General features: G+C 46.1%; 1 protein-coding gene across 1 annotated transcript in view; it reads right to left on the bottom strand.

Moving 5' to 3' along the window:
• Positions 1 to 12422, bottom strand: part of itgbl1 (integrin, beta-like 1) — a 70382-nt gene that overhangs the window by 35600 nt on the left and 22360 nt on the right. Inside the window, exons 3-6 of the mRNA XM_035393233.1 lie at positions 8479 to 8625; positions 7892 to 8014; positions 6228 to 6368; positions 3305 to 3445 (exon numbers count right to left, since the gene is read on the bottom strand). Coding sequence (XP_035249124.1) covers positions 3305 to 3445; positions 6228 to 6368; positions 7892 to 8014; positions 8479 to 8625 — 552 coding nt within the window. The remainder of the gene's footprint in view (positions 1 to 3304; positions 3446 to 6227; positions 6369 to 7891; positions 8015 to 8478; positions 8626 to 12422) is intronic.

Raw genomic sequence — 12422 nt, forward strand, 5'->3', positions numbered from 1 at the left:
CTTTTTTGCAATTGTATGCTAGTGGAGGGGGGGGGGGGTTCGGTCCTATAGATAATTATTCATTTTTAATGATAATGATAATAATGATAATCATAATGATGTAAAAGACTGAGCTTGGGGGCCCCCCACTCTGCTACCCTGTAATGACTCGCTGGCTGCTCTGTTGGGGGGGGGGGTGAGGGGGGGGGGGGTCGAGCCTCAATTAGCTTAATTGAAGGAAATGACTGCTGGCGATTCAAACTAATGATCACTGACGATGATGAAGAGTTGAGCAAGAGTGGTGATGTCAAAGACATGGAGTTTTATTTTTTATTTTTTATTTTTTCAGGCAAAATACATTTTGCATATAGTCAAATCTGTTGCATAAACTGCAAAAAAAAATTAAATGTATCATCTGCAGGGGCTTATCTCATGAATGTAGAGCAGTAATTGTTTCGTGCTACCAGGAGAAAAAAAAAAAGAATGTTCTATGGGGAGAATTAAGATGGTATTTTCGTTGCCAAAATGAGTGCATCGGTAAAAATACTGCCAATGACGCATATCTGAGAATCTGAGAACTGAGAAACAGACGCATAGTTTTCTAACTCCCTGTGAATGCAATCGCTCGGTGGACACCTGGTCACCAGTTTCTCTATCCCTCTCTACCTCCCTCCCCCTCTCTCTCTTACCCTTTCTCCTTCTCCCTCTCTTTCCCTCCCTCTCCCTCTCAATTTCACTCCGTCATTGTCTCTCTCTCCCTCCTTGTTTATAAGGGAAATGGTAAAATAAGATTAAGTAAATAGGGTAAAGGATAATTAAAAATAAAAAAATAAAAAGTATTTAAGTATTTAAGGTGATCTACAAAATCTCTCCCTCTCTCTGAAACTGAACCAATATTATGGGAAAATTAATTAAATGAATCCGATCTTTTGTGGTTGTAAATCCTGCTTTTTGCGAATGAGGAAATCTTCCTCTTCTCTCTTCCCCCTCATTTTCCACTGTTCATTTCCCTAAGCTGGCTCCCCCCCCCCTCAGAATCAGTTGAAGGCCCCCGTTATAGTGTACCATCTTTACCTTAATGGCTCCATGGCGCTCCTGTCTCTTATCAGGGTAATGTCCCTGTCCTTGCGCTACCTACCGGCAGGCTACTCTTCTTTCCGCATCTCTATTCCTCCCGTTTCTGAATCTTTTTTATTTTTTATTTTCTTTCTGTTCTCTGGCTCCTCAGAAGGCTGATGAAACAGCAGGAATCTCAGGGCTGCTACCCACCTCTTATCTTCTCTCATCTCCTGTAGTCACGCCTCACACGCACAGCGTTCTGGGTTTCTCCTGCATTCTCTAAATGTTTGCACTGTGAAGGCCTCACTTCAGACTGCATGCGATTTATTCACTTATTTTAATAAGCTGGACCATTATTTATTTATTTATTTATTTATTTATTTTTGCTTACAAAATCCAGTCTTTCACTCATAGGTGCTAGTCGTCGGCATGTATTTACCCTGAATGGTACATGCATATTTCAGATGTAAAATATATAATATTTTATTGTTTTATATTTTATCCTTGAATGTGTTGCTAGCGCTCCAAACAGGCAGCCAGTGAACCAATAATCATTCCATTACAGGCATTTATCCAAAGTGACTTACACAACTTTTTACATTGCATCCGTTTATACAGCTGGATGTATACTGAAGCAGTGCAGGTTAAGTACCTTGCTCAAGGGCACAACGGCAGTGTCCTACCTGGGAATCGAACCTGCAACCTTTAGGTTTCAAGGCCAGCTCCTTATCCATTATACTACATTGCTGCCAATAATCAATAGCAATGGCCACCTGCACTCAGCATGGCGTGTGCAGCACTGGATTCTGACCAATGCGCTTTTCTTTGGACAGGTATGAATGCATGAGCTGCATGTCTGCTTTTCAGTCACTCACATGCAGTGGTGTCACGCTGGCTGCTGTTGACTCAGTCTCTACCCCACTGGGACGTTATCCTTATGCACAAATGCTACTGTAGCATTTCCACATCCATAAAAACAACAGCTTAATCACCTTGAAATTCTTACTGTTTCAGGGATGATTTAGCCTATGCTGTGCAAGGGCTACCCATTTCGTGCGGAAAACAAACAGTCCCTGTGGATGTCCATATGAGATGGCAGTAGTGTAGCCTAATTCACGCTTGATCACCATATCACCAGTGGTAACCAACATTGTCTTACTTTTATTGTCAACTAAACTAAACTAAACTAAACTAAAAAACAATGGGAAACTGAACTATAACAGCTGAAATGGAGGTTGTTCAATGTACTGATTTATGAGTTAAATTTTCAGAATCTGGTGGTCTCTTAAAGCTCAGGTAAAATCCACTGAACTCTTTCTTAAACCCAAATCGCTGACAGAACTTAACTTTTTGGTGGAGCACATGGCAAGTTACATTTCAATAAAAGCTCATAAATATACTCCCTGGTTTATTATTCCCCATGAGAAAGGTCAGGGGGAAAAAAACTGCGACACAGCGCTGATATAACTGCCGCACTGTTCGGGGTTTGCAATCGGTGGCAAACGGTTTTTAATGTTCGATGTAATCTGGGTGTCGCGCCTGCATTTCCATACTGGCGGTAAGGTGCTGCAGATGAAGAAATGTCATCATCAATATCTCGCTCTTTATTTTTTTGGGGGGAACGAGTCATAATTATGTAATAAACGAGATGGGGAAAAAAGATTAATCTCACTTTATATTTGTGCCAAAAAGCGATACAGCATTCCTGCTCAAATGGGGATAAAGTGCACCTGTACCAGACTCAGTGCATCATTTTATAAATAGTTTACTTCTTTCCAAATGCAATAAAGTGAGGACAGAGGAGAAATTGCTGATGTTTTTGGTTTGATAACAGTGTTCTGTGGAATTTGTTTCCGCCAGGAAATTACCCCTCCCACTTTTTTCTTTTTATGCTTTTTTAATGAACAAAGAATAAAAGAAAAGGTTACTGAGTTCAAAAAAATAACACCATTAGGAATAGAAATATCTCATCTGTCAAATAGTGAAAAATGAATTTGATGTAGAAATGGGCGCATCATTTTATTTTTTGTTGCGTATTCATAATTCAGCGCGCCCAACCAATAATGCGACACGGCTGGAACCATTAATCAAAGAAATGCATATGCGTCGTAACTTTATTATAACGGCCATATTTGTGTATGCGTCACTGCGTATCGTAAGGAATCATGCGTGGTATCGGAGAGACGGCAGGTCGGTGGTTTTGAGTCGCATCTCCCTGCTTCTTCCGCATAAACGGGAGTGCGCAAAGACGGCCGCCCCGCCTTACCGGAGCAGAAGTCGTCCGAGTAACGGTCGTAGGTTGAGTGACAGCTCCTCTCGTCGCACTCGCAGGTCTCCCCGTGAATGTCGCCCCAGTCGCCCGAGGGGTCCACGTCGTGGCACGTGCACTCCCCGCAGATGCAGGTCCCTGTGGAAACGCACGCGCGTCAGCAAAGATCCCTTTAATAACGCCGCTCTTTCAAACAGCCAGTTTAGTTCGTTCCCGACGGAAATCCCCTTCCTCTCCCTTCCGAAAAGGCCAATATGAATTTGGCCTTTTGAAATGGATTTGAGTTCAGTATCACATTCCTATGAAAGTACGGGGCACCAACTGTATATTTTCTGATTCTTCTGGTGATACGGACCAATGCAGGTGAAAGCCTCTTCCTAAAATGCCCTTTTCCTTTCTTGATTTAAAACGGCTGTAGTAGGCTATGAGGTAATTTACTGTTTTGATCTTTTTTTTGTAAGTCGGATATGTTTTTCTTTGAAACTATCTTCACCTTTTTGACTTTATCACTGGATTATATGAAGAAGGAAGAGGGGTGGTCAGATAAGAAGGAGCACTGGTAGCTACCGGGCGATAAATCCGCTCCGGTACACTGAAGCGGCCTCTCATAAGCAGCCTTTCCTGGCCCGTGGGAACTGTTCCTCCCAGAGTCAGCAGCCCATTCTGGGCACATTCTGGAGGAGAGAACCTGAACACTGTGTCCACTCAGAGAGGGATATGGCCAGCGCTGTCTGAATGAGAGAACCTGAACACTCTGTCCACTCAGAGAGGGACATGGCCAACGCTGTCTGAATGAGAGTCTGAACACTGTGTCCACTCAGAGAGGGACATGGCCAGTGCTGTCTCTGAATGAGAGAACCTGAACACTCTGTCCACTCAGAGAGGGACATGGGCAGAGCTGTCTCTGAATGAGAGTCTGAACACTGTGTCCACTCAGAGAGGGACATGGCCAGAGCCCTCAGTGTCCAGCCACTCTGTCCCCTAGTGATTTTAGACCTGTGGGTGGCTGAGCAGAGCGACAGTGGTGTTTTCTCCTCTCCCTCAAGGGGGCGCCACTGGGGTGGTGGGTGGGGAGGCTGACCAGGATGGACCCCGAGGTGCTACTGCCTCAACCCCTGGGGTCTCTGTAACACCAGCTCTCCTCTGAGCGATGACTGTGGGCCTGTTTTAGCTTTGTTTCATCACCTCTCCTAAGTATTAACTATTCCTTCAAGGGTTATATTCTTTAGGGTAAAGGACTGTGTGTCCGTGTGTGTGTCTGCGTCTCTGTGTCTCTGTGTGTCTGTATGTGTATGCGTGTGTTTGTGTGTGTCTGTGTGTGCATCTTTGCCCATGAAGTCCATTTTATACAGCGAAGGCATATTTATCAACGTTATTCCCATTTCAATCATATAATAAATGAAGTATGATATACTTTTATTTGTGGGAAGTCTCTAGTGCAAACTATGGATTTACCTTCATCTAGAGATCTATTGTGCCTGAAAATACCAGTCGAAGGAATACTTTGGAAAAGACAAAACTGCATTACGACACTGCATGATTTAAGTAATAACTTCAGTTCAATGCAATTCACTTCTGACTTGAACAGTGTTCCCTCTGAACAGCATCAGTAAACGCACAGCCGTTTTATATTAAAAGATTTGCATTAAAAATTCATATAAGAGTAGTATGTCATTTGCTTCTGCATAAGCTCACCTGATAGGCAAATTATGAGATGATTTAATTCCCATTATGCAGCGTGAGCAATGTGCACCCGTCCCCTTTAAACTGAGCACTGCTAACTAACCTCCCACACGCTGCTGGAGAAGGAGATTTTAAAAAGGTTTTATGTGATTAAAACTTTTTTTTTTTTTTTTTTGCAGGAATACCTACAGCTCAGGGAATTGGGCACCTTTTCTTGAGTGGAACACAGTGCTGTTGATTAGCTATGGGCTGTGGGTGGTCTGCAGGTCGCATGCCCCCCGTTTCGCGTGGGGGGGGGGAGAATAAGGGGGGGGGCTTCTGTCAGAACACACAGGGGTGTTCAGCTCACACTGTGCGACAGCTTTAAAAAGCTACAAAGTGGCTTCCATGTTAACTTTAATCAGATACATGTGACAGTGTACAGAAAAAGCCCCCGGGTGGGGGTGGTGGGCCGGGGGGGTGGGGTGGGGGGGGGGCAGCGGAATTGTTTACTCTGATTGAGCGAAGCACTTGACCGCTCATTAGAAATTAAGCACTGCGGTTCGAGGTTCAGGTCATGTACCACTTACAGTACAAGTCCTCGCCCAGTCTGCCCTTAATTAATATCAGAGTGCTTTATGGAAGCTCCCTGGGTAATTTCAGGCTTGGGTTGCTCACCGAGCTTTTGCGAATCGTTCATGAATTTCACCGGGGATGTACCAGACGAGGGAATGTTTTATTAGTTTTGTTTTTTTCCTGTATCTCTTTCCCCCCCCCTCTCTTCTCTCTGAGTAATAGTTTGTGAGGGTTAGCCGAAGGTGCATCATTCTCATTTGTGCCTGTCGGTTTGGGTAAGGCTGGGGGCTGTAAGGGACTGAGATGAGCTTCGTTCCCCTCGTTTGGCCCACAGCTTCCAGGGAGATCCCCTTTGCCAAACCTCCCCCATCCCGGCCCCCCTCCCCCACACACCCCCCAACCCCTCAACCCCCCATTCCGACCCCCCTACACACCCCAACCCTGATGCGCTTTCCTGAATCACAGACTTTCAAGGTATCATTGACCCAATTAAAATGGCCGTGCGGTGTGAGTATTCCGTTGGGAGGGGAAGGTTGGGGGGGTGATGTTATTGAATTACACATATTGATACAGTCTCCATGAAAGAGAATACATTTGGCGTGATGCCCCCCCCCCCCCCACATCCCCCCACCCTTCCCAGTGACATGTCACATCTGCATTTAAAGTGCTTTCTCAGACGCACCTCGGTTGCTGCAGATTTTGCCATCCGGAGATGTGCACCGTTTCTTGCTCTCCCATGGGCTGATGTCACACTGGAATTCGCATTTGTCGCCATGCCAACCGGCCTCGCAGTAACAGTTTCCACAGTAACACTTTCCGTTGCCTGAAACCAGAAGACATTCAGAGAGAACAGATGACTTCACCATTTTGTTTTTTTTGGGGGGGCTCCTGTAGGGTTTTTCAAGTCTGCCTCTTGCCCCCCCCCTCACCCCCCCTATGCTGACGGTTTGTAGGTTAAGTGTGCAACGGCTTATTACCGTAGGATTAAAGATGTCCACCGCTTTACTGGGCATTAACTGCACATTCAATTACAGTTAATATAGAACACATTCAGGCTTTATTAATTTAATCTTTGGAAACCTTTTAATTACTTTTTTTCATTTTGTTCAAAAAAGGAACCATAGGAAGAACTGTAGTGGCCTTTTTAATGAAATCACCAAGTAGCCCATTATTTCCTGCTTAATTAAGGGCAGTAGGTAGAGACGGAGTGCCTTCAGGGAACCTTCTGTGTCTCCCACCTACAGGTGAACTGACATCGCCAGGATAATCCTGATTGTGTGTCCAATTAACACTCTTTCAAACACACACTTTGTTTTAAAACTTGCAGCCTGTGTGTTTATTTCACCCCCATGATGCAGCCCTGGAGAATTACTGAATCTATTTTTGAGTCTTAAATCTTGAGATGAAGCCCCAAGCTAATCCTGAGTTTGAACACCCACAGTGACTTACAAAAACTTTACAGCTTTGGAGTTTGGTTATTATGGCCTCTCTCAATGAATCTGTTGAGTGAAGCGTGTGCTGTTGTGGTAAGAGTAGAGAAACTCTGGTTTAACACTGATTTAATATTTCATGGCGGGTGAAAGCGAGTGTGTGAAAGGGAGGAGTTGACGGGTGAAAGGGAGGAGATGGCGGGTGAAAGGGAGGAGTTGGCGGGTGAAAGGGAGGAGTTGGCGGGTGAGAGGGAGGAGTTGACGAGTGAAAGGGAGGAGTTGGCGGGTGAGAGGGAGGAGTTGGCGGTTGAGAGGGAGGAGTTGGCGGGTGAAAGGGAGGAGTTGGCGGGTGAAAGGGAGGAGTTGGTGGGTGAGAGGGAGGAGCTGGCGGGTGAAAGGGAGGAGCTGGCGGGTGAAAGGGAGGAGTTGGCGGGTGAGAGGGAGGAGTTGGCGGGTGAGAGGGAGGAGTTGGCAGGTGAAAGGGAGGAGTTGGCGGGTGAGAGGGAGGAGCTGGCGGGTGACAGGGAGGAGTTGGCGGGTGAGAGGGAGGAGTTGGCGGGTGACAGGGAGGAGTTGGCGGGTGAAAGGGAGGAGTTGGCGGTTGAGAGGGAGGAGTTGGCTGTTGAGAGGGAGGAGCTGGCGGGTGAGAGGGAGGAGTTGGCGGGTGAGAGGGAGGAGTTGGCGGGTGAAAGGGAGGAGTTGGCGGGTGAGAGGGAGGAGTTGGCGGGTGAGAGGGAGGAGCTGGCGTGTGACAGGGAGGAGCTGGCGGGTGAGAGGGAGGAGTTGGCGCGTGAGAGGGAGGAGCTGGCGGGTGAAAGGGAGGAGTTGGCGGGTGAGAGGGAGGAGCTGGCGGGTGAAAGGGAGGAGCTGGCGGGTGAGAGGGAGGAGTTGGCGGGTGAGAGGGCTGCAGGCGTACCTCCACACACCTCTCCGGTCTCCTCGTCTATGCACTCGCTGTCGTTGCACTCGCAGAACTGCCCGCTGATGAGGCCTCTGCCATCGGGGTCACGGCACATGCAGCTGCCGCAGTGACAGGAACCTGCGGCACGGAAGCGTGGGAGTGTGACTATACCCATAAGCCCTGGTGCACTGGAGCCCGCCCACATCAGACCCCCTACCCCCACCTCAGACCCCCTCCCTCCCAACTCGCCCCTGCCCTCCACATCAAATCACATCTGGATGCCAGCTGGGTCCTCATGTTTCAACACTCAACACCACCCTGCCCCCCCCCCCCCCCCACACCTACACGTCCACTCCGCACTGACACCCGACCCACACTGTGGACCACAGACACAGAAGAACTTTGCTCCTTGCCTTTGGTTCTAAACCACACCACAAGCCATGTCTGACACACTATTCCTCTATTACAAAACCATCTCAGTACAATATCTTGCCTTCATCAATGGGAAGACAAACAGGCATGGATAAGCGCATATACACCGGAAGGTGGGAATGTCGGGAATTCCCGAGCCTGGGACGGGAACGCGGGGGCCGTGTCCTTACCTGCGTTCGAGCAGATCACACCTTGAGGATTTCGGCAGAGCTCTTTGCTCTTCCTCTTGGAGAGGGTGCACTCTTTCTGGTACTGGCAGGCGTCCCCAAACCAGGTGTCCTCACAGGTGCACTTCCCGCAGTCGCAGGTGCCGTGACCTGAGAGGGGGAAACCAGACTGGCTTTAAAAGGAGGGAAACCGGACTGAAGTCTAGTCATTAATAGGGCTGGAATGGCGGCCATCTTGTGTGTGGCGGGTCTGGCTGAAGTGGCTGGAATGTGCTCTTGGTGTGAGTCATGGGGACTGTAGTGAAAGTTAATGCGGTTTCCAGCCGTAAACACAACTCTCTGTGTGAGTATTTCCCTGTGTGGTGTGGTGTGTGTGTGTGTGTGTGTGTGTGTGTGTCTGTCTCTGTGAGTGTGTGTCTGGGAGAAAGAGAGAGCGAGGGAGAGAGAGAGAGATTGTGGGTGTGTGTGTGTCTTAGAGAGGGACAGATTGTGTGTGTGTGTGTGTGTCTAGGAGAGGGAGAGTGTGTGTGTGTGTGTGTCATCGAGAGAGAGAGATTGTGTGAGTGTGTGTGTGTGTTAGAGAGGGAGAGTGTGTGTGTGTGTGTGTGTCATCGAGAGAGAGAGATTGAGTGTGTGTGTGTGTGTGTCATCGAGAGAGAGAGATTGTGTCAGTGTGTGTGTGTGTGTGTTAGAGAGAGAGATTGTGTGAGTGTGTGTGATCCCAATCCTCAGGAGGAGCATGGTCAGAAAGACCAATGGGCTTATTGTGGTACATTTCCCAGGCCAGCTCCACCAGAGGCCTTCTGCTCTCTGCCAGATGTTTTATAGAGCCTCTGCTTTCCTATTCAATTAATCCGCTCTGGTGTGGGCACTACATCATCCAGGCCACTGCAAATTAAGGGTGATTTTCATTTTTTTCACACTTTCCTGTTCTGGGCTGGTTAAATCAAAACAAAAATGAAATCTTAAAAACTTTCCATGTGAAAGGGTTTATGGGGGCCCACTGCTGCAGTCAAGAAGTGAACCAGCGCTCGCATGACTGAAGCATCGCTAAAAGGACAGAGTAACGTCCTTAAATGCTTCTGACACCTCAAAACGCCAAAACTCGCGAGCAAATAGCTATTTAATCTGTAATCGAGGAGGTTGCGGCTGTCTTCCAAGTTCGGTCCTGTTCAGCCTGCCATGAGCTGCTTATGCAATATGATGATGATGAGCTGAGACAAACGGAATACATTTATATGCCCATTAGCATAAGTGCTACAAAATGGAACTATAAAGACCTGGAATGCCGCTGTCACGAAGTGTGATCCTGAGAAAAAAAGTCAACAAAAGATAAAATATCCACACGCTCAAAATCTGCTCATAATATCTGTTTCTTATTGGGTTTATTTTGGTTCAAACTGTCTGAAGACCTTTTGCAGATGTATCCACGTGAATATCAAACAGAAATGTAACCTTTCAGTGTGCAGATATCTTGTTTTTTTTTTGTTTTTTTGATGCAAGTGAGCATAATGGACTTATTTGAATACCACGCATCGGTATATCTGGCATATGAAAAATTCAGGCTTCATTTTATGCAGATAAAATGCAAACAGGAAGTGTGATTTTTTTTTTTTTTTGGTTTTTGTGCGTAGACAAAGCATCGCTGTGCTTGTGGCACAGTCTGCTTGAGCTCGGAGCTTCATTAGTATTTATCCCACATGCCCCGGCGGCCCAGAGCCCACCCAGGGCAGCGCCTCAAATTCAGACGGAGATGTGCAATTGGACACGGTGTGAAACTTGTTCCGGAACGAAGGCGGCGGCACTGGCGGTAGGGGACGGCGGGGTGATGGCGTGCCGATGATGATGTCAGTTCCTGTACGCCACGCCGCGTCGCGAGCTCTCGTTTTGACGCCCAAGGTTGTTCTGTGGAGGGTCTCAATTTGTCACGGCACTCCGCAGGGCTAAATGTGGAACATCGGTCGAATCGACCCAGCAGTCCTGTGGTTTGTTTTTGTGTTTTTTCCTGTTTTTTTTTTTTTTTTTTTTTTTTTTTTTTTTGGGTCTTGTGTAGCCCAACGTTGCAGTGCATTAAACAATCAAAGCGGCGCCCCCTGGAGGAGGATCACAGAAGTGCGATCGAAGACGGGAATACCCCCTTTGTTTTCTCCAGAGGAATTCTGTTCGCAGCATAAGAAGCAGGGCTTTCTGAAATCATTGTGATGGGCGCAATGCTGTAGCATCCAAAAAACCGCCCGGCGGTAATTAATCTGTGATCGTAGCAACGTGCTTATTCACCGAGCATCCGGGCCGCTGACTCAGAAACACGGTCTTATTTGCACCGAGAGGACGCGTTCTGTGCTACCTAAACAAGGCTGCATCGGACATGAATGTACCACTGTGTAATTCTGTGTCGCTAATTTCTGTTATTAGAGGTTTCCGACAGGCCCAACATGACCTTTTATATTGCTAGTCTTAGTATTGACAATTAACGCTGTTTCCCTGACATTGTATGGGAGATTTCGTTTATTTTAGTTTTTTAATGACAACAACAGTTTTCATTGTGCAGATCTGAATGCAGTATAAAAGCTTAATACCAACGCCACCACCCAGGATGTGTGTGTGTGTGTGTATATATATATATGTACATATTTATATTTTCAAGAAATTTTGTTTTTTTTTTAGAGATGCAGATTGCAAAAGCACATTCACTGATTGCTCCAGAGAGGAAACAAGCCTGCAATCAGTTGAGCTGTTCTTTCACACAGCAAGGGGATGCAAGAGAACTAATGCAGATTTGGAAAAGGGCAGATGATGACAATATAATCATAACGCCCACACACGCACACACACACACACGCACACCCACACACACACAAACACACTCACACTCACACATACACACACACTCACACACACACACACACGCGCACCCACACGCACACACACACCCACCCCCACACACCCACACACACACACTCACACACAAACACACACACACACACACACACCCACACACACACAAACACACACATACACACATACATACACACACACGCACACACACGTACGTAATGTTATGTGTCTTCTGTAAACTGCCATAACTTAGTAACAAAGACTGCAAGAAGGCATTACCATTATGCTCTTCAATATGACCAACATAGTAACAAGTTCATTCTCTGTAGAAGAAACAACATGTACTGCACAAGGACAACAATTATGTGGAAATACAGTTTGAAGTGAATCTAATTAGCATATTTAATGGATGAGTTTAATTGAGAAAATCTTTTTGCGATTGAAAGACAGAGATGGAAAGAGAAAAGAAAATTCTTTCGGAATGCAGCTGATTTCGCTATGCTATCATTTGATATCTTCTGACGTGTTTTGTGTTTAAGACAAATTCCTTCACATTTTTGATGAGCCCACGCTAGTCTAAACTTGTTCCTGTTTTTGAGAGTTTAGACAAGGGGATGCCCAGAGACCAATTCACCTCCTAATCACCCCGCCTACTCGCTAATGCTCATCCCTCAATAACGAAATTAAAGTACTGGCTTAAAAGCGAGTGCTGACCCAGCATGCATTGCGTTGTTTAATGGTCGTATGAGAGTAATTAAAGCATTGCACAGCTAACCACATTTAAATGTCATTTAACGTTTATTTATTTATTTATTTATTTATTTATTTTAAAAGACAGTTATGGTCGTCACAGTATTGTCTTGTTTGCAAACGTGTTGCAAAAGTGTTGTTTCACGTGATGCTAATTTAATCGATTAAAGTGTACGGGTAACACTAAACTAAATTGTGATGGTGATTATTTGTAATGCAAATGTGGTGGTTCAATGTAGCTCACTGTGTCCAAGTGTTAAGTGATATTCTTTTAAGTGGTGATGATTTATTAGTGATCGTAATTCTTTGTAAATTCCCGTCTGTAAATTCCGATTTGTCGGAGCGGTCCAAAAGTTTGTCCC

The sequence above is a fragment of the Anguilla anguilla genome, chromosome 15, assembly GCF_013347855.1.
Source record: "Anguilla anguilla isolate fAngAng1 chromosome 15, fAngAng1.pri, whole genome shotgun sequence".
Taxonomy (NCBI): Eukaryota; Metazoa; Chordata; class Actinopteri; order Anguilliformes; family Anguillidae; genus Anguilla; species Anguilla anguilla.